At 56.5% G+C, this 21,330-nt stretch overlaps 1 protein-coding gene across 1 annotated transcript; it reads left to right on the top strand.

Annotated features, from left to right (window-relative positions):
* Positions 1–40: 40 nt before the first annotated feature.
* On the top strand, positions 41–19,035 carry INSRR (insulin receptor related receptor). Its single transcript, XM_005898753.2, has 23 exons — positions 41–483; positions 1,959–2,117; positions 5,347–5,898; positions 7,441–7,744; positions 7,839–7,981; positions 8,172–8,316; positions 9,185–9,399; positions 9,674–9,800; positions 11,639–11,877; positions 12,084–12,251; positions 12,344–12,539; positions 12,733–12,774; positions 12,852–13,072; positions 13,328–13,464; positions 13,549–13,711; positions 13,947–14,052; positions 14,761–14,813; positions 14,996–15,225; positions 15,901–16,011; positions 16,141–16,300; positions 16,584–16,713; positions 16,834–16,968; positions 17,450–19,035. Exons 1-23 carry the CDS (start codon positions 315–317, stop codon positions 17,691–17,693), a joined length of 4,149 nt encoding a protein of 1,382 aa, XP_005898815.2. The 5' UTR covers positions 41–314; the 3' UTR covers positions 17,694–19,035.
* The last annotated feature ends 2,295 nt before the right edge of the window (positions 19,036–21,330 follow it).

Below are 21,330 nucleotides of genomic sequence, written 5' to 3'. Positions count from 1 at the left end.
CCGAGGCCCCCTGCGTCAGCCTACTCCCCCAAGGTCCCCCCAGCTCCAGTAGATGCGGAGGGGCAGCCTCAGAAAGCCTCAGAGGTGTCTGCTGGGAATGGGGAGACTGGGAAGTTGATACATTATTTTTCCCAGCCTAAAGCCGCTGCATTTAGCGGGGAGGTGAGATGACTGAGCTTGGAAACGGTGGTAGCCCAGGTCACCCTAGCCAGGCCCCGGCCTCAGATCTCACTACGCATTGTGCGCGTACCTGAGGAAGTGTGCATGTCACTTGGGATAAATTAGGGGAAATACTCCCTAAACTCTAGAAAGAAATGGGGAGGGACTCCCAAGAAACCAAACGCAGGAGCTGGAGAAGGAAAAACAGAAGAGACAGAAAGGGATGGTGTCGCCCCCAAACAGCCGCAGAATGGAAACTCGGGAACGGAGACGCCGATTTCCAGGAGAGACCACAGGGTGGCGCTGGCAGCCCGCGCGCAAGGGGTGAGCTCCGCCGGAGTTGGGTGGGTGGGGGCGCGGTCTGCAGCCCCCCACTGGGCTGCGCCTGGCGACCCAGCGTCAGCCACTGACCCGGGCCAGCCAGCACTGGCCCTCGGGCAGGGTAGGGCCAAGCTGGGCTGGGCAGGCATCGATCGCCGCTCTGACAAGAGCATCGATTTCTGCGCGGAGAAATTAATAGATCTTCTCTTAGCTCCTCGGACTCGGGAGCCGCCCGCGGGCGGAGCTGGGGACACGTCGGTCCAGGGAGGCCATGCACCCGGAAAGCCCCTGGTCCCCAGCACCAGCTAGAGGACGGGTCCCAGCCCCTTCACCCCGCGGGCCTCATGCCTGGGAAAGGGGAAGGAAGAGGGGTCCTGGGGGAGGGACTCTAAAGGAACCCACGAAGGAAGCCCTCCGAGGGGAGAGTTTTCCCCACCAGGGCCCCACATATATCCCCACCAATTCCCCAAGACAGAGACAGAGACAGAGACCGACCCACCGAGCAGCCCGAATTCAGGAAGGTGACGAGACAGAGGCGGAGCCCACGGGGTGATTGCCCTTTCCACGATTTTGGTTGGAACCAAGGGACTTAACTGGGACAGAGCCTTGCGCCAAAAGCCTCCTAAGGAGGCTGCGAGGGCCTCGGAGAAGCGAAGGGCTTGGCTATTCCGGAGACGGGTCGTATAACCGCCAGGTTTCAAGCTTAGTTAGTTAGCCCGCAGGTGTCAAGGCAGAGGGTGGCAGAACTCAGAACCACCCGTTCCCCGGGGGTGGGGGCTGCTTCCTGCCGCTCGGGCTAGCCGTGCACCCCACCTGGGAGAAGTCCTCAGGGGCGGGGGTGGAGGGACCCACCGCAGCTGCAGCGGGGTTGGAGGGAGCTCTGTTCCAGGGCTACCATCCCCCGGTATTTTGGCCTTATTTCCCCAACAGACCTGTCCACCCTTGAGTTGTCAGGCTAAATATTTTGGCTTGGCGGGAGAGGTGGAGAGAGCCGAGAGGTCCCAGTAAACCAATCCGTTGGGTCTGGGGCGGGGAAGCGGGAGCTGGGCGCGGCCCCTGCGTGCCGCCCTGGGAGATACCGTGGCAGCGCGGCCAGCTGGCGCTGGGGAGCCGAGCGTGCCCGGAGGGATACGGGGAGTCTCTCCCCAGAGAGTCCCGCGCGCCCCGGAACCCCCAACTGCTGTCCTCTGCCCCCGCCCTCGGGGTTGACCAGGCCTCTGGCGCTGTCTTTTGCTCAGCGCCGTGTGACTTTCTTCCCCTGGAAGCTTGAGTCTCCCCGTTGCTGTCTGCATCTCCGTCCTCGTCTCTCTGTCTCCGGGTGCACACTGAGTCTCTGGCTCCAGCGGCCTGCCACTGTCTGTGTCTCTGTGGCTCTCATTACTTCGTTTCTGTCTCCTGCCATCTCTATGCAGGATTCTTTGTGGTTCTGCTCTTTCCCTTCCCTTTCCCTCTGAAGCCTGCGTCTCTGTGTCCCTTAGGACTCGTCAGACCCTTCTACTCCCTGGAGCCATCTGGAGAGGAGCCAGGACTGGGCACAGACAGGACCAGGACAATGGCAGTGCCCAGTCTGTGGCCATGGGTAGCCTGCCTGCTTGCAATCCTCCTCTCCTTGGGATTTGGCCTGGACACGAGAGAGGGTGAGTCCCCAGCCCTGTCTCCTGGAGCCCCATCTCCCTCCCAGCAGACTGGGAGGCCAAACACTGAATTTCCACCCAGAACGCGTCCATTTCCCTACTGGGACATGAAGACTGGGGGTAGCTCTCAGAAGGACTTCCCACCAGGGAAAGCAGTCAGTTTCCCACATTAAGGGTGTTTTCCTCTCCGTTCCCTGGGGAATGAGAAGGACCTTGAAACAGAAGGATGGATAGATGCCCTCCATTTCTGCTTATGAAACAGTGATCCTAGTAAAGCCCAAATGAGAACCAAGGTGGGGGGAGGGGTAGTCTTAGAGGTCATTTCTAGAACCGCTAAATGGGAAAGGGGCCCAGGATGAGAAGGAGCTGAGAACTAGGCACCATTAAGTAACTGAACCCACTGTGCAGACGGGAAACTGAAGCTCAGAGACCTGAAAGGGCAAGCTAGACTGTGTCCTGAACTCCTGCCTCTGGGTCCTGTCCTGTGTCCCCCACTTTGAGGGCCCATCCATCGGGCTAGGGGGCTGCTTTAAATTAGTCCCCAGGCTAAACACTGTATAGTTTTGGGGGATGGGACCACGTAGACAAAGTGGCTCTCCTGGGGGTGCTGGGGACTTGGCAGGGAGAGGAAAAAATGCTGAGAGTGGAAGATTCAGAGGCGGAAGGGGTAAGAGATGTCCTTCTCCCCAAATCTCAGTCTCCCTTCCAGACTCCTTCCAGACTCCCTTCCAGTCTCCCTTCCAGACTGAGGGAGCTCAGGAATCCAGTGCTCTGTGCCTCAGGGATCACGTGATGCCCTCAGACTGGGGCCTTCCAGGGCAGAGCAGAGTCTCCCCTTCCTGTAGAGACAGAAGGGTGACGTGAATGGGTTGGGGTACGGAGTCCCCAGAGGCACTGCCTGCAAGGCATAGCCCCACCGCCTGCACCCCTCCCCTCCTCCACTGCTGCACCAGGACAGGGCATAGCAGATGCCAGCCAGGAGCACAGTTGTCAGGACAGGAGCACGGCCCTGGGGTGTGGGGGAGGGAGGTGTTTGGTCAGGGGACCCAGATGTCTGGTTCCCAGTGCAGCTCTGCACAGGGCCATGTCTGGAGGGGAGGCAGGCAGGGGTTAACCTGTGAAGGTCGGTAGATTTGTTTTTCCAAATGACTCCCATCAGGGGAGCCCTAGAGAGGCCAGGGCATGATGGGAAGTGGCATGTGGGCTCCTGAAAGAACCCCCCATCTGCCTGCAGAGCCTGATTGGCCTTTGCCTAGAGGGACCAGAAGTGTTTTCTCTTTGTGTGTGTGCATGTGTGCCTGCAAGTGCTCAGACACACACAGTTGCTGGTAGAGCTAAGCACAGGGGCCATTAATGACGACAGGGAGAAGGTATGAAGTAAGCCCCAGCGAGCCAGCCTAGCCTGCCCACCCCCTTTAAAACATCAGGGGATGGGCCTGGGTATTTAAGATGCCTGCCGTGTTGCTTGAGGACTGGGTAGGAGTGGAGGGAGTGGATGCCGGAGACGTTAGCAGGACTCGACTAGCAAACCAAAAGATTCAGACCCGAATCTTCTAAGTGAGGACCATGGAAAGTATCCTTGGGAGAAGGGAGTGCAGGAGCCAGGTAAGCAACCTATTAGGGGAACCATTCTAGGTGACTTGGGGAAAGAAAGGAAAATGGGGCCAGGGTCCTGGGACCAGAAAAATCCAGACACACCCAGTTCCCTGAGGGAGGAATAGACTTGGGGTCCAGATGCCGTTGATTCAACTCACAACCCCCGAGTGCCCAGTGCTTCCTGCCCTGAACTGGGCACCATGGTGATTGACAAGGGCCCCAACCACAGGAGAGTCCCTCCTTAGAAATGGTGACAGAGAGAGAGAAAGCAATGTTGCGGCAATACCCCAGGTGTTCTGGTGTGAGTGCTGGACTTAGTGCAGCAGAGCCTGAAGGGAACGTGATTAACGCAGGGTCAGAGGGTCAGGGAATGGGGGCTTGACCTGAGGCTTTCAGGACAAGAACTGAGGGGTTAACAGGCCAAGGAACTTTTCTAAGGTACTAGTGGGGCCCAGTTTATCGACGTCCTGGAATGTCAGGCTGAAGAATTTAAACTTGAACTTTTGGCAATGGGGAGCCATGGAATGTTCCTTCGAGAGTAAACAGATGCTGGGACCAAGGTTCTAGCTTCCTTAGGCCTGGGAGAGAAAGGGAGTGTATGAAGCTCAGACTATTGCTTCTCAGTCACAGAATTCATTCATTCATTCCTTCATCAAATATTTACTGAGCACCAATTTTGTGCCAAGCACTGTATCAGGCACCAAGGACACAGCAATGAATTACATGATGACCCCTGCCCTTCTAAAGCTTACAACAAACAAAAGAAGTAAATTGTATATTAGCCAGTGTTAAGCATTTGAAGGAAAACTAAGTAGGAAAGGGAGTAGGAGGTAATAGGGTGATCAGAGAAGTCCTCACTGAGAAAGTGACATCTGAGCAAAGACTTCAAAGAGGTGAAGAGCCATGGAGAGGGAAGAGTGTTCTAGCCAGAGGGAGCAGAAGGTGCAAAGACCCCAAGGCAGCAGCTTGTCAGGCTCGTTTGAGAAACCACAAGACAGCCGGTGTCTCTGAAGAAAAGAGAAAAAGGGGATAAAGTGGGAGAAGTGCAGAGGCCATGTAGGCTGTGGTAAGGACTTCAGCTTTTCATCAGTGAGATGGAGGCCGCTGGGGTGCTGTGAGCGGTAGAGGAGTGTGATCCAACTTGTGTGGTGTGTTTCCACTCTGGCTGTGGAGTGGAGGATAGGAGAGAGAGGGGGATAGGGCGGAAGTGGGGAGACCATTTAGGAAGCTATTACTGTAAAGTCTGGAGAAGACGATGGTGAAAGCGGTGAATGCGATTCTGGGTATATTTTAAAGGTGGAGCTCACAGGGTGTGGGGGTTAGAGAAGGAAAGGAATGATGGAGGCTTTCGCTTTGGAGTCTGACTGCAAGAAGGAAGTTGCAGTCAACTGAGAAGGGGACGTGAGTTTGGGAGGGAAGGTCACTTTTGCCCAGGTGGGCTCCTCTGGTGGGGATCCTGTAAGCTGTGGATGAAGCCTCTGAGGCCCAGAGAGGAGGTTCCCCCCACACCCACAGCAGAGCCTGACTCTGCCTTAATGTTCCCTCCCAGTGTGGTTCCCTCCTCCCCAGCTGCCAGAGCAGGATGGGGTGCTTGGCCCAAGCTGTACTGATGGCTACCTGCCGCTTGTACCCACAGTGTGCCCCAGCCTGGACATCCGCTCAGACGTGGCAGAGCTGCGGCGGCTGGAGAACTGCAGCGTGGTGGAGGGCCACCTGCAGATCCTGCTCATGTTCACAGCCACCGGCGAGGACTTCCGTGGCCTCAGCTTCCCACGCCTCACCCAGGTCACCGACTACCTGCTGCTCTTCCGGGTCTATGGCCTGGAGAGCTTGCGTGACCTCTTCCCCAACCTGGCAGTCATCCGCGGTGCCCGCCTCTTCCTGGGCTATGCGCTGGTCATCTTCGAGATGCCACACATGCGGGATGTGGGGCTGCCGGCACTGGGGGCCGTTCTGCGTGGGGCTGTGCGTGTGGAGAAGAACCAGGAGCTCTGCCATCTCTCCACCATTGACTGGGGTCTGCTGCAGCCTTCACCTGGTGCCAACCACATTGTGGGCAACAAGCTGGGCGAGGAGTGTGCCGATGTGTGCCCAGGCCTGCTGGGCACCACGGGTGAGCCCTGTGCCAGGACCACCTTCAGCGGGCACACCGACTACAGGTGCTGGACCTCCAGTCACTGCCAGAAAGGTGGGCACTGGCACAGAAGAGGGCCAGGGAGCGCAGGGAGGGCAGAGGCAGACGGCACTGGGCACCCATAAGATGGTATGTGTCAGTACTTTGCTGACAGTATTTATTTTAACTGTCATTCATCCTATGTCTTTATTCCCATTTTGCAGATGAGGAAACTGAGGTTCAAAAAAGTTAAATAACTGACGTAGCATCAGGTAGTCAAGGGGTAGGCGCAAGACAGTGTCAGGTAGTCATGGAGACAGTAAAAGAAAAGTATAAGTTGAATATGGGGGAGAAGAGTAGCGTGAATGGATACGAGGCAGCTGCACAAGACGCAGAATGAGGCAGAGGTCAAGAGCAAAGCCGACTGTCCTGGGTTCGAATCTCAGCTTTACTACTTACTGGCGATGTTCGTTTCGCCTCTCTGTGCCTCGATTTCCTCATTTGTAAAATGATTGTAGCACTGTGATGAGGAGCAAACTGTTCTGTAAAACATCACAAGAGTGCCTGGACCATAGTAACTAGTTCTGTGTCTGGTGCAAACGGCCACAGTACAGGCTGGCAGTACTGCAGTGGGGAGGTTGGGAGCTGGGCGGAAGAAGAAAGGAGGAGGAGGCAGATGAAGAACAGGACAGGAGAGGACAAATATGTGATGTGGGACCTTTTTTAGGAGGTAAGGTGCCTGGAGGGGAAGCAGAAGGAAAGGGTGGAGAAAAGGAGGAGTGGAATAAGGCGGGATGGTTGGAGGAGGAGGTGAAGGTTGTGGAGGAGGGAAAGGAACCTTGAGAGGTTGGAAGCAGATCTGGGGTCCCCAAGCTGGGGTTCCTTCCATGCAGCCCCTGGAGGTCAGCTCTCTTCACCCCAGTGCCTCAGCATCAGGGCAGAAGAGTAACCAGATCCCTGCTATATCTGCTGTGCCCCCACCCCGAAGTCTCCCTGTTGGCTGTAAACACAGCTGCTTCATGTCCTCTCTCGTGTATAGTGTCAACATGCCCTGGCTGACCCCTGCCACACGCATCGCTCCCATGGACACATCCAGCTGCCACTGTGCAAAGGAGCCAGGCTCCTGGCACCCAGCCCCACATCTGCTTGGGGCTACCTTCCACCCAGGGCAGAGACTGAAGAGGGAGGAGGGATGGGCAGAGGCCTGGATCGAATGACCAGGGGTGGCCCCTTCTCCCACACACTCCCAGGTCCACCTGGCCCTAGTCCTCACTCCTCAAGAGAAGCTGGCTGGTTCACCTTGGCCCCATGCCCAGCGATGATCTGGGCACCAGGCCTAGACAGGACAGCAGGCTGGGGAGCAGGAGCCCTGATGGACAAGGTCACTGCTTGGTCCTGAGTTCCAATACCCCTGACTAGGCACTGTGGGAGGTGGGGAGTCACAGAGAGGGGCCGTGGTCTGTATCTTCAAGAGCCCCCATCTGGGGAAGAGTTGGCAACCAGTGTCATCTGAATTGGACGGATCTGGGTGCAGACCAAGAGTATTAGCCCTCAGGGAGAGGGCGGGGCAGGACCAAGGAGGTGCAGGTAAGGTCTAACGCAGCACTCTGCCCACAGTGTGCCCCTGTCCTCGGGGGCTGGCCTGCACAGTCAGGGGCGAGTGCTGCCACGCCGAGTGCCTGGGAGGCTGCAGCCGGCCGGAAGACCCCCGTGCCTGCGTCGCCTGCCGCCACCTCTACTTCCAGGGCGCCTGCCACCGGGCCTGCCCGCCAGGCACCTACCAGCATGAGTCCTGGCGCTGTGTCACAGCGGAGCGCTGTGCCAGCCTGCGCTCTGTGCCTGGCCGTGCCTCCACTTTCGGCATCCACCAGGGTAGTTGTCTGGCCCAGTGCCCTCCAGGCTTCACCCGTAATGACAGCAGGTGAGTGTCGGGTGGGTGGGGGGCACCCTTGGAGCAGTGAGGAGGCCCACACTGGTCCAGGACTCATGCCACATCCTCTGCTTGCCCCTACTAGCATATTCTGCCACAAATGCGAGGGGCTGTGCCCCAAAGAGTGCAAAGTGGGCACCAAGACCATCGACTCTGTCCAGGCAGCACAGGATCTGGTGGGCTGCACCCACGTGGAAGGGAGCCTCATCCTCAACCTCCGTCAAGGCTGTTAGTGCCTTCCAGAGCCACACCCTTCCTCCTGGCCACACCCCTTACAATGACCCAGCTAAAGCACCACTTTCCATCATCCTGGGTCCCTGCCCTGAGGGCCCCCTTCCCTGGGCCCCCAGCCAGCTCCCCCACAATGGACCCATCACTTTCCTTGCCCCGGCTCCAGTCCTGTCTTCCCCATCCCCAGATAACCTGGAGCTGGAGCTGCAGCGAAGCCTAGGACTGGTAGAGACCATCACTGGCTTCCTCAAAATCAAGCACTCCTTTGCCCTCGTGTCCCTAGGCTTTTTCAAGAACCTCAAACTTATCCGGGGGGACACCATGGTGGATGGGTAAGGGATCAGAAATAGTTTCCTCTATCATATCTCCTCCCCAACATTCCCCAAACTGTAGTCAAGTGTGCGGGAACCAGCTCTGCTACTTACTAACTATGTGCCTCTGGGTAGGTTAACTTCTCTGGTCCTCAACTTTCTCATCTGTAAAATGGGGTTAACATAACACTACTTATTTCTTAGGGCTGTTGAGAATATTACTGAAGCTGTTATGTATAAAGCACTTAAAACAGAGCCTGAAACAAAATACACACAATTACATAAAACTGTATTTACATATCACCCTATACGGATTGCCTATAATTGTTGTCATCTGATCCTCTTAGCTGCAGAGCAAACTCCCTGGGTTTGAAACCCGTTCCTACCTCTACCAGTCGAAGCTTACCCTTAATGTAGCCAGGATTTTTCAAAATAATGTTTTAAATTATCATCCAGCCAAGTGGTTTCTCGCGTACCCCCCAGGGTGTCCCCACTCCAGCTGGAAAGGCACAGCCCCAGGCTGAGTCTCACTCCGCCCTGTGTCCCCAAAGCCAGGACAGAGCCTGGCAGAGAGCAGGTGCTCAATTAACGTGAGATGCAGGAAGGAGGAAGGTGGAAAAACTGTTGGCCCCATTTCACTGATGAGAAAAACACAGAACGTGGGTGCCTTGCTGGACGTCACACTCCTGGTCAGTGGCACAGAGTGGGTGTGTACTAATGCCCCACGTGTACCGGTGTGGGTGGGCTGCTGTGTGCCCCTCCTCCCCTGTGTGCCCCTCCTCCCCTGTGCCCCCAGTGCAGACCCTTCAGGAAGAGCCCATAAGACACACCCTTCCTCATCCTTTGCCCCCACCTGCCATGCAGAGCAAGGTCCCCTGGCCTCCCCCAGGAACTACACCTTGTACGTGCTGGATAACCAGAACCTACAGCAGCTGGGTTCCTGGGTGGCTGCAGGGCTCACCATTCCTGTGGGCAAGATATACTTCGCCTTCAACCCACGCCTCTGCTTGGAGCACATCTACCGCTTGGAGGAGGTGACTGGCACTAAGGGACGGCAAAACAAGGCTGAGATCAACCCCCGCACCAACGGAGACCGCGCTGCCTGTAAGGCCCGACACCCCAAGCCCTGGCACCTTGGCAGTGAGAGAGGGGACCCCAAGGAATACCCAGACACACACACACACACACACACTAGAACACACCAGACACGCTCTCAAGTGGAGGGGAGGCTTGAAGGGAACGATGGGATAAGTTCTCTTCAGAGGCCACGTTAAGGGGCAGGATGCTGCGGGGTCAGGGTGGGGGCTTGGGAGTAGGCGGCTCAAGCAGGTGTTCTCAACGTGGTCAAAAGCAGGTGTTCGCCTTTTACCCCACCCAGGCCAGACTCGCACTCTGCGCTTTGTGTCCAACGTGACGGAGGCCAATCGCATCTTGCTGCGATGGGAGCGCTATGAACCGCTTGAGGCTCGCGACCTACTCAGCTTCATTGTGTACTACAAGGAGTCGTGAGTGGCGGGGGCGGGGCCAGAGAGGGGCGGGGTCAGTGGGCGGGGCGGGGGCGGGGCGGGGGCGGGGCGGGGCGGGGCGGGGCCAGAGCGGGGTTGCGGGTCAGAGCCTGACCAGGCAAATTTGTTGACCGCACGTAGGTGAGGGCAGAACCCTGCGGGGCTGTGGAAAGCCAGAAAGCCAAGAACCCCGAGTCTCACTCCCTTGTAGGGCTCACGTCTGGCTCTCCTCTCACTTTCTTCATCCCTCCATGCCTCAGTTTTATCTCACCCAGTGATGAAGAGCGGGCAGTCAGGATTTCTGAAAGCCCAGGAGAGGCGCCCTGCTGGGAAGACTTGGATAATTAAAGCTCAATTCACTATGCTAATGTTTTGTACTGACCACATGCTCCTGCCCCAGCAGCGGTTTGGGAAGTACCCACTAATTTGGCCAGTTTTATCCACATCTTTGCCAGCATTTCATTAAAGCCTGAGGAAGGGCGGTAGCAGGGACAACCAAGAACCAACTGCTCTTTTCTTTGGAGAGAATGTACCGACCATAGCAGGATGGATAGTGGTTAGACCACAGGAAGGACTTCTCCAAAAGCATGGCTAGAATCAAAAATAGAAATCTTTAGAAGAGAGACATGGAGTGAAGAGTACTGTCACCCTTTATGGTAGATGGAAGATGGGAGCTACCTGGATCGGAATAATTTCCTGTGAATTAAAATGGAGAGATTTTAGTTGCTTGCTAGCACAGGGCCTAAGGGAACCCAGGTGGCACAATGGTAAAGAATCTGCCTGCCACACAGGAGACACAGGTTTGAACCCTGGGTCGGGAAGATCCCCCAGAATAGGAAACAGCAACCCACTCCAGTATTCTTGCCTGGAAAAGTCCATGGACAGAGGAGCCTAGTGGGCTACAGTCCACAGTCCATGGGGCCACAGAGAGTCAGAACATAACTGAGCAACTTAGTACACACACACGCACAGAGTGGGGGAGAAAAATCTACTCACAGGGCCAATCTACTCCTAGGCCTCAGTAGAAGATGAAGGACTTTAGCATGACGAACTGGACAGTTTGTTAAAAGGAGATTCCTGAGCCCCACCCCCATAGATTCTGATTCCATTAGTCTTGGGCAGGCCCTGGACTGCCCTGTAAATCTGCATTTCTAAAAAGCTCCCAGGTAATGCTGAATCTTCTGGTCCACATATTGAGGAGTGCTAACATGGACCGCAATGTAAACCCACCCCCGAAGCTCTGGCTTGTGCAGCTCACATTCTGCATGACTATACATGGCTGCCTTGGACTCAAAGGGCAGACAGTCTTAGAGGTTTTTCAGGAAACTCCCCTGGCATCTGCCTTGCAGTGTGGCTAAGGCTGTGCTCCCTTAGATATATATACTGTGGGGTGTGTGCGTGTGTGTGTATGTGTGTGTTAGTCGTTCAGTCATGTCTGACTCTTTGCAACCCCATGGACTACAGCCTGCCAGGTTTCTCTGTCCATGGAGATCTCCAAGCAAGAATACTAGAGAGGGTAGCCATTCCTTTCTCCAGGGGATCTTCCCAACCCGGGATGGAACCCAGGTCTCCCACACTGCAGGAGGATTCTTACTGTCTGAGCCACCAGGGAAGCCCTATATACTGTGGATCATGGCTCAGTTTAAGCTCTGAGCAGATCCACTCAGTGAGTGAGTCATGCCAACAGGGCACCTGCCCCAAAGGGCAGACCCACATCTGCTTCTGAATGCCCTTGCACACCCCGGGAGAAGAAGGACAGTGGCAGGCTTGGAGTGGCTCAGAGAAGAGGGGGCAGAGCTAAATGAGCCGCCCCTCAACTCCAGGGATGGCTTGTTCAGCCCATTCCAGAATGCCACAGAGTACGTAGGTCCAGATGCCTGTGGGGCCCAGAGCTGGAACCTACTGGATGTGGAGCTGCCCCTTAGCCGCACCCAGGAGCCGGGGGTGACCCTAGCCCCGCTCAAGCCCTGGACACAGTATGCCGTGTTTGTACGGGCCATCACACTGACCACAGCGGAGGACAGCCCCCACCAAGGAGCCCAAAGCCCCATCGTCTACCTCCGAACCTTACCTGCAGGTAGGCTGAAGCCTTTGGAGGGGGTGGGAGCTAGATGCCTGGACCCTACTGAGAATGGAAGAACACCAGAAATAGAGAAGCTGGGTCACTGAACACCTGGCCTACAGAGGCTGGGAGGCCGGACCTCAGAAAGAAGGGCCCATTACCAGACAGTATTTAAAAGGGGGATCTGCAGTCCCTCAGGTGTACCCTCCTCCCACCCTCAGCGCCCACAGTGCCCCAGGATGTCATCTCCACGTCCAATTCCTCCTCCCACCTGCTGGTGCGCTGGAAGCCACCGACCCAGCGCAACGGAAACATCACCTACTACCTGGTGCTGTGGCAACGTCTGGCAGAGGACAGCGACCTCTACCTCAATGACTACTGCCACCGCGGTGCGCAGGGAGGAGGCGCGGGCCGGAGGGGTTGGGGTCTCGGGCTGCGGGCGCGGCCAGGCTAACTACTTCCTTGCCCGCCGCCCCTCCAGGCTTGCGGCTGCCCACCAGCAACAACGACCCCCGCTTCGACGGAGAAGACGGGGAACTCGAGGCCGACAGGGAGCCTGGCTGCTGCCCTTGCCAGCACCCACCTCCTGGGCAGGTCCTACCACCGCTGGAGGCACAGGAGGCGTCGTTCCAGAAGAAGTTTGAAAACTTTCTACACAACGCCATCACCATTCCCAAGTGCGTCTCGGCGCGAGAAAGCCAGGCGGGAGTCCAGGGTGCTGATGGGCGGGGTTTGTGAGGGGAGGGGGGGGTGGGGAGGGGGGTGGGCGGGGCCTGAGATTGTGGGTGGGTTAGGAGGCGGTGCGCCCCTGCAGAGAGCACTGGGGCGCGTTCCAGATGAGCCTGACAGGGTCGTCTCTGGTCTTCCCAGATCCCCTTGGAAGGTGACATCCATCAATAAGAGCCCTCAAAGGTGAGCGGGGACGGAGCAGGGGCCGAGAAGAGCGGTTCCCGAGGCGGGGCCATGGCTTTGACTTGCGCCCTCTCTAGGGACTCAGGGAGGAGCCGACGGGCAGCCGAGGCCCTCAGGCTTGGGGGAAACAGCTCGGATTTCAAGATCCAAGAGGACAAAGTGCCCCGGGAGCGAGCGGTGCTGAGTGGCCTGCGCCACTTCACAGAGTACCGGATCGACATCCATGCCTGCAACCACGCGGCGCACACCGTGGGCTGCAGCGCGGCCACCTTCGTCTTTGCGCGCACCATGCCCCACAGTAGGTGACCCTCCCCCAGCTCTACCCTGCCCACACACCGACCCCAAGGACCCTATCTAATTAGTGCTCTAACTAGCCAGTTTGACAACCTCCCACCTCCCTGCCCCCTCCAACCTCAGGGCCTCTCCTTGCTCACTCCTGCCAGTCCCCATAATCCCAGAGTTTCCTTGAACCTCCCAGTTTAGCCCCCTTGCGTTTGAACATGAAGGTGAGAAGAATAATTGTAGTCGAGTTGCCTGATGGCCTCTCCTGCAGGAGAGGCTGATGGTATCCCAGGAAAAGTGGCCTGGGAGGCAGCCAGCAAGAGCAGTGTTCTCCTGCGCTGGCTTGAGCCACCGGACCCCAACGGACTCATTCTGAAGTACGAAATCAAGTACCGCCGCCTGGGAGAGGTAGGCACCCCTGGAGACACCCTAACCTAGCCCCGGCCTGCCCCTCCATCCTCTTCCCAGCCAGCTATTCTGTGCTGCCCTCAGGAGGCCACAGTGCTGTGTGTGTCCCGCCTGCGATATGCCAAATTTGGGGGTGTCCACCTGGCCCTGCTGCCTCCTGGAAACTACTCTGCCAGAGTTCGGGCAACCTCACTGGCTGGCAACGGCTCCTGGACAGACAGTGTCGCTTTCTACATCCCTGGCCCGGGTATGCAGGCCTCTGACTCAGACCTGTATTCCCAAACAGCCCCACCTGGGCCCCCACCCACATCTCCCATTGTGGAAACCGCAGGCCCCTCCACCTTCCACCCCATCCGCCCCACATCCTCATCTCCCACTGTGTCCTTGACCCCCTGACTTCGCCATCTTTTTACAATTATTATTGTTTTTTCTTTTTTTCTGACTTCTCCATCTTTGACCCTCTGCTGTCTTCTGGCCACCAGAGGAGGAAGACTCTGGGGGGCTGCACGTCCTTCTCACCGTCACCCCTGCGGGGCTCATGCTGCTCATCATTCTTGCTGTCCTTGGTTTCTTCTACAGCAAGAAGAGGTGATGACGAGTCCCACTGATTCCCAACACCCTTCTTCTCTGAGCCCTCATCATAACATCAGTGCAATCAGATGGTAATAGATGAGACAGCAAAAAGGACTTCCTTAGAAACAGTAACTCTTCCCCTGGGGGCACTGACTTACCTGGAGAAAAGAGACATGCTTTTTAGTTAGGGTGACCAACTTGTCCATGTTTGCCAGGGACTTTCCTGATTTTAGTAGTAACAGTCCTATATTCTGGGAAACCCCTCAGTCTGGGCATCCTGGGACTGTTGGTCACCACACTCTCAGACGGGCAGCTGAGGCCCTCCTGAGAGCTAATGAAACTGGTCCGATCATAGCAGAGAAAGAAGCAGGAAATCTCAGGATGTGTCCTGGGCTTCTTGATGTCAGATCCCTCTAGAGCTGAATATGACAGGGAACTGAGGACAGGACTTTGATTAGCTGGTTCTGAGGACTAGCTGAGGAAACCAGAGCCTCGCTACTTTTGTCCTCCCTATTCCCAGCCTGTCAGACCCCAGATCCCAGGACTAGGACCAAGACTAGCTTGGGAAGTCCTTGGGGTTCCCCAGGGGTCACCCTGACCAGAGCTAAGATAGGATCAGTAACTTCCTTCCTCCTTGGAATACCCTTCTTCCTTGTCCTCTGACATGGCTCCTTCCTTCCCGAGGACCCTTCCAGGCTGACCCCCCCTCACCTCCCATTGCAGAAACAGCACCCTGTATGCCTCTGTGAATCCGGAATACTTCAGCGCCTCTCACAGTAGGTCTGGGGGTGGCTGGACAGGTGGTGTGGGGAAGGGAGACCGGAGGGGAGAAGAGACAGACTTCCAGGCCATCTTGGAGAAGGCAGCCTTGGAACCTGAGCCCTTCAAGAAGGAAGAGGGTGGGTGGAGGTGTGGCAGAGAGCAGTGTCCTTGCTTGTGACCCCCCACTTCCTCTCAGTGTACATCCCCGATGAGTGGGAGGTGCCTCGGGAGCAGATCTCCATAATCCGAGAACTGGGCCAGGGCTCTTTCGGGATGGTATACGAGGGGCTGGCACAAGGACTGGAGGTTGGAGAGGAGCCCACGCCGGTGGCCCTGAAGACCGTGAATGAGCTGGCCAGCCCACGAGAACGCATTGAGTTCCTCAAGGAAGCCTCTGTCATGAAGGCATTCAAGTGTCACCATGTGGTAAGGAAGGGTCAAGTCCAATATCAAGGTCAGAATTAGGATGAAGGTCATGTGGTTAGAGGGGAAAGATCAGAGATGATGTCAGGGCACCATCAAGTCCAGGACTGGGACTGTGGTTAGGATCCTAACTGGATTAAAAGTCATGGTAGGGCTATAACAGGATCATGGCTAGGGCTGAGATCAGTCATGGTTGAAGGTCAAATCTGAGTGTTCAGAGCATTATTAGGAGGGTGATTGGAATCAAGGTCAGAATTGAGCCAATCATGAAGACTGAGATGATAGATACAATTAAGGTCATGGATTACGGAGACTTCCCTAGCGGTCCAGTGGCTGAGATTCCATGCTCTCAATGCAGGGGGCCTAGGTTCGATCCCTAGTCAGGTAACTAGATCCCAGATGCCACAACTAAAGATCCTGTGTGCCATCAACTTAAAAAAAAAAAATCCCATGTGCCACAACTAAGACCCAGCGGCAACCAAATAAATATATTTTATTTTAAAAAGGTCATGGGTTGGGGTCAAGGTCATTGTTAGGTCAAGATGAGGGTTATGGTCATGGCTAGGGTTAGGAGGGTTGTTGTCTGAGTCAGGTTGTGGTCACAGCAGAACAAGGTTTTGGCCAAGTGGGTCAAAGGGAGCTGAGTAGACCCGCAACGAGGCTCTCTCTCCATGCCAGGTACGTCTCCTGGGCGTGGTGTCTCAGGGCCAGCCAACTCTGGTCATCATGGAGTTAATGACCCGAGGGGATCTCAAGAGCCATCTTCGATCTCTGCGGCCCGAGGCAGAGGTGGGGACCAGGAAGCTTCTGGGTGGAGGAGCTGGGGAATTAGAAAGGACTTGGGCAGTTGAAGGCATAATCCTTATGCAGGAGTCCAGCCTCAAGTTCCTGCTTCAACAGCCCGTCTCTTGGTTCTAGAACAATCCTGGGCTCCCACGGCCAGCACTGGGAGATATGATCCAGATGGCTGGTGAGATTGCAGATGGCATGGCCTACCTTGCTGCCAACAAGTTTGTGCATCGAGACCTAGCGGCCCGGAACTGCATGGTGTCCCAGGACTTCACTGTCAAGATTGGGGGTACAGAGGGGACCAGGCAGGTGGGGCAGCCTGGGTAGAGAGACTCCCCCAGCAAGGCAGGAGAAGACCCAGGCCTGTCCCTGATCGCCCCCTGACCTGGATCTCCGTCTCCCCATCTGAGGACAGCAGAATTTGGATGGGATGATCTCTGAGGTCCTTGGAGCCCTTACAGTCCAGGATTCCTGGAGACTGTGGAGGTGGAGGGGGTTGGGAGAGGTACTCCTGGGGCAGGAGCTGGTGACTGGCTCTGCTGCCCCACACCCTGTCCACCCTCCCTTTCCAGACTTCGGGATGACTCGAGACGTGTATGAGACAGACTACTACCGCAAGGGCGGGAAGGGGCTGCTGCCTGTGCGCTGGATGGCCCCCGAGTCCCTCAAAGACGGGATCTTCACCACCCACTCTGACGTCTGGTGGGGCCTGGCTGGAGCGGGGGCTCAGGGGTGTGGAGGCAGGGTCTGGCATGCACTCCCTAGGGCGTGCTGAGCTGCATGAAGCATGCGGGGCTCAGGCCCTCCTCCCTGTCCTCCCAGGTCCTTCGGCGTGGTGCTCTGGGAGATCGTGACCCTGGCTGAACAACCCTACCAGGGCCTATCCAATGAGCAGGTGCTCAAGTTCGTCGTGGACGGTGGAGTCCTGGAAGAGCTGGAGAGCTGTCCGGTTCAGCTGTGAGTCACCCCAGCCTGGCCCTGCCTCAGCCCTGCCCTCTGCCAACATCTGCCCCACCCCTGGGAGTCTCTGAGGCTTCTACTTACACTGATCCCCAGCTCTGAGCCCTCCAACTTGAAATCCCCACTGCAACCCCCATTTACTCCCCTGTGACCCAAGCTCAGTTGGTGAAGAATCCGTCTGCAGTGCAGGAGACCTAGGTTACATCCCTGGATTGGGAAGATCCCCTGAAGGAGGGCATGGCAACCCACTCCAGTATTCTTGCCTGGAGAATCCCATGGACAGAGGACCCTGGCAGGCTACAGTTCATAGGGTCACAAAGAGTCGGACATGACTGAACAACCAAGCACAGCACAGACCTGAGCAGACATACTCCCCCCATGACCCCCTCCATGACCCCCTCCATCACACTCATTGACCCTCTCAGTGCAGGAGGCAGGAGGCGTGCACCTCTCTGACACTGCCCCCTACCTCCACCAGGCAGGAGCTGATGCAGCGCTGCTGGCAGCAGAACCCGCGCCTGCGCCCCACCTTTACCCACATCCTGGACAGCATACAGGAGGAGCTGAGGCCCTCCTTCCGCCTCCTCTCCTTCTATCACAGCCCAGAATGCCGGGGAGCCCGGGCCTCCCTGCTGCCCACAGATGCAGAGCCTGACTCCCCCCGAACCCCAAAAGAGGCCTCCTCAGACTTCAGCCCCCAGAATGGGGGTCCAGGACATTGAGGGGCACCCCATTCCCTGGCTGATTGGCCTCCCACAGACAGAGAGGAAGGGACCTCCCACGGACAGAGAGGAAGGGACCTGAGCTTTGCAGCCATGAGAGGCTGAGACGTTCACACCCCAGCCCCATGCTGAGACAGCCGAAGGAGACAGAGCAGAGCGGGACAGGCTGGGGGGTGACAGGGAGACCACAGCTGAGTCGTGGCAGGAAAGATTTTCTCAGGAATCTGAGTTCTCCATGAGAAAGTAAACAAGGCCACAGCAGGAGTGGAGATTAGACGGTGGACAAGACGCTCTGAGTGAGAGAGCCTACTCAGGCTAGAAAGAGAGGCCGATCTGCTCTGAAGGCAGGGTCTGGGGACCCCACTGGCGGTTTTGGAGCTCCTGTGGACATCCGGGGCCATCAACACGCTAGAAACCACATGAGCCACCAGACTTGGGCCTGGAAGCCTCTCTGCCCGAGTTTGGGATGCTGGGGCTGAGCGTCCAGATGGCTGCTCTTGGTACCGCTGTGTCTCACCGCCTCCCCTGCCCCACGCCATAGCGCGTGTGGGGAGAACGCAGGGACCTTGCTGAGTGGCTCCCCAGCCTGGCCTCGGGGCCTGCCTCTCCCCTTCCTCTCCTTTGCCTCACCCAGGGACCCCAAGCTTGGTGCTCCCCCTTCCTCTTCTCCAGGGCCTTCCCTCGGTGCAGATGCACCCCTTCTCCCAGGCCCTTCCCCTCCACCCCCCTCCTGCCCTGGGATTATTAAGGCCTTAAGAGCCTTGCTTCCTCCCTGCCCTGACTCCTGCCCCCCACCCCCGCCTCTCGTGGGAAGACTGGAGAAGGCATAATAAAGGCCGAGGTCTGTCTGTACCCTGGTCCCGGGCAGCCCATTATCTCTCCATCTATATGGTCTTAACACTGGATGAACTTCCTCCCTCCCTCCTTGGGGACTTGAGGTGGTGACCCTGAGGCAGTGATACAGGATAAATACACTGCTGTCAAACACCACCTCCATGAGGACCTGAGCAGCCAGGGTTGCCATGGCAGTGAAGCAGGACAATCCTGCTATTATCTGCGGCTCAGGCGGCCAGAAGTGGTTGAGCCCGGCAGGGGAACCTTTGTATCCGGCCTCCCAGCCTCACCAACCCGTCCCCCACACCTCATCTTTAGGTCATCTCTCGCTGTTTCCACTGGATAGACATTTCCTGGGGTCTCCCAGGACAGATGTGAGGCAGGCAGAACGTGGGATGGGGGAGGAGGGGTCTTGATGACATTACCAGTCCTGGCTGGATGCCCCCCTGCCAGGGCAGGGAACACATCAGAGCAGAGTCTATGTGTCTGGCGCCCTACTGTTATGCCATCCTATGAGCAGAGACGCCCTGGAGGCATGTTAAAGGAACACTTGGGAGTTGGTTTCCAGGCTCTTATGCCAGTGCCATCAGGGCATCTGAAGGGGAGGAGTTGCAGATGAATGACTTAAAACCTTGCTGAAGGGAGTGGTAGCAAAAGGGACTGGGCCTGACTCAAGGCTTTTTAGAATCCTGTACCAGTGTTTCCTGCATCCGGATCCCTGGGGCCAGAGCTCCCATGCTACACACACAGCAGGTCTAGGGAGATTTATACTTCTAAGCGCTTGCTCACTCCAGCAGCTGTCCTGCAAACCACAGCTCCTTAAGGCATGACTGGAGTGGGTATGAGTTTGTGCAAGGCGTCTCTGTATAACAACCGCAACTCACGTGCACCATCCTGACATGGGCAGCAAGGACCTCGCATCCCACCGCACCCATGGACCTGTCATTGGTGACTAAGGCAACAGTGACCCCTAATGGTTGCTGGCAGAATCACAGCTTAGGAAGAAAAGAGACGGGAAGGTTGTTCTCTCCTCCCCTGAGATGCTGGTCTCAGAGAGGCCACTATCGAGTGCAAGGGAGGAGAGACTCCACACAAGAATCCTGGATCCGAGACCTGCACACTCACACAGATCACACCGGTTACCCCGCACTTGCACAGGCCCAGAGAGGGCAGCACTGGCATCCAGCTGTCTCCCCACTACCCGCGTCCCCTCACCTCCACAGGACGGAGCACGGCCTGCTCAGGAAGTGCTGGCCATCTGAATGGGGAGGGGTTTAAAGAAGGGATTGGGAGCTGAAGAAAAGAGGGCTTCAGAAAAAAAGTGTCTGTGCTTTACCTCCAGAGATGAGTAGCTGGTGACTGACCCAAAAGAATGTTTGGGAGAAGGATGTAGGGGATACTGGAAGACAAACTCTACTGCCATCTGTACGCTAGGAAAGAAACGGATGTATATTGTAAATAACTAGACTCCAATAAAATTTAAAAAAAACAACTGGATGTAATAAGGTAGCAAGAAAGATGGCAGTTAGATTTCAGAAGGGACTTCCCAACTATACAGAGAAGCTTTGCGGGGGGAGGAAGTGTCTCCTCTCTCAGAGACAGCTAGAGAGAGACAATAGGCTGACTTGGCGAGGGAGAGCGAAGACGCATGCCGCAGAAGCAGAAGGATGAATGCAGCGACTAAAAGTGTCCAGAGACACCCTTGATTTTCTCCTCTCCCCCAGACTCAGACAGAACTTCAGTAAAAATCACCTGCCACCGGCTGAGAAGGGAAGAGAATGGGGTGGGGACAGATTAGCATAAAAGAATGAAATGTTTGGGACCTCCCTGGTGGTCTAGGGGTTAAGAATCTGCCTTGCAATGCAGGGGGTGCGGGTTCAGTCCCTGGTCCAGGAACGGAGATCCCACACGCCATGGAGTAACTAAGCCCAAGTGCTGCAACAGGAGAGCCTGCGCTCTGCAGTGACAGATCCAGCATGCCGCAACTAAGACCTAACACAGGCAAATAAAGTGAAGGTGAAGTCGTTCCATCGAGCCTACCAGGCTCCTCCGTCCATGGGGTTTTCCAGGCAAGAGGACTGGGGTGGGCTGCCATTTCCTTCTCCAGGGGATCTTCCCAAACCCGGGTCTCCTGCATTGCCGACAGACGCCTTACCATCTGAGCCACCAGGGAAGCCCTCAAATAAATAAATAAATATCTGGAAAAGAATCCCATGTTTACCACCTACCCCTTTGGAACTGTTCTTATGTCCTCGTGACAAATCCCTCACTTGAGCAAAGGGATGCTGGAGGCTCTGGGTCTCGTGTTCCACCCGCTCCAAGCTCAGGATTGACTGATGCATCTTCATGGGGTAGGAGATAGGCGCCTTCTACAGTGAGGGACCCAGAGGCCTGGGCTAGGAGGTCTGAGATCAAGTGGTCAAGGGTCAGGAGGGCCGTGCCACTGGATCAGACCTAGGTGGGGGCAGGACAAGTTGGGTTACAGTTCCTCTTCCTCTAGGCTCTGGGCATAGAGCAGTAGACTGCAGCCAGGGTGGCTGCTGGGCATCATCACAGAGGGGGAAGAGCAGGGTTCGAGGACAGGAGGGCCAGCATCCTGCTCCTGCTCCCAGGCCAGCCCCAAGCCCCATGCTCCCTCCAAGTCCTGGGAACTTGGATAGCAGGGCACTGGGTCTTAGCTTCCCAGCCAGGGGGCAAATCTGGAGTAGAAACTTGAAGCTTCCGCTCGGCCTAGTGTCAGCAACACTGTGGAAGCCCCTCCCCTGGTCCAGCGGTTGTCTGTCTTCCTCTCCAACCTTCAGTT

The sequence above is a fragment of the Bos mutus genome, chromosome 3, assembly GCF_027580195.1.
Source record: "Bos mutus isolate GX-2022 chromosome 3, NWIPB_WYAK_1.1, whole genome shotgun sequence".
Lineage (NCBI taxonomy): Eukaryota > Metazoa > Chordata > Mammalia > Artiodactyla > Bovidae > Bos > Bos mutus.
Note: the sequence above shows the minus strand (reverse complement) of the source record. Positions and strands in the feature narration are given on the sequence as shown.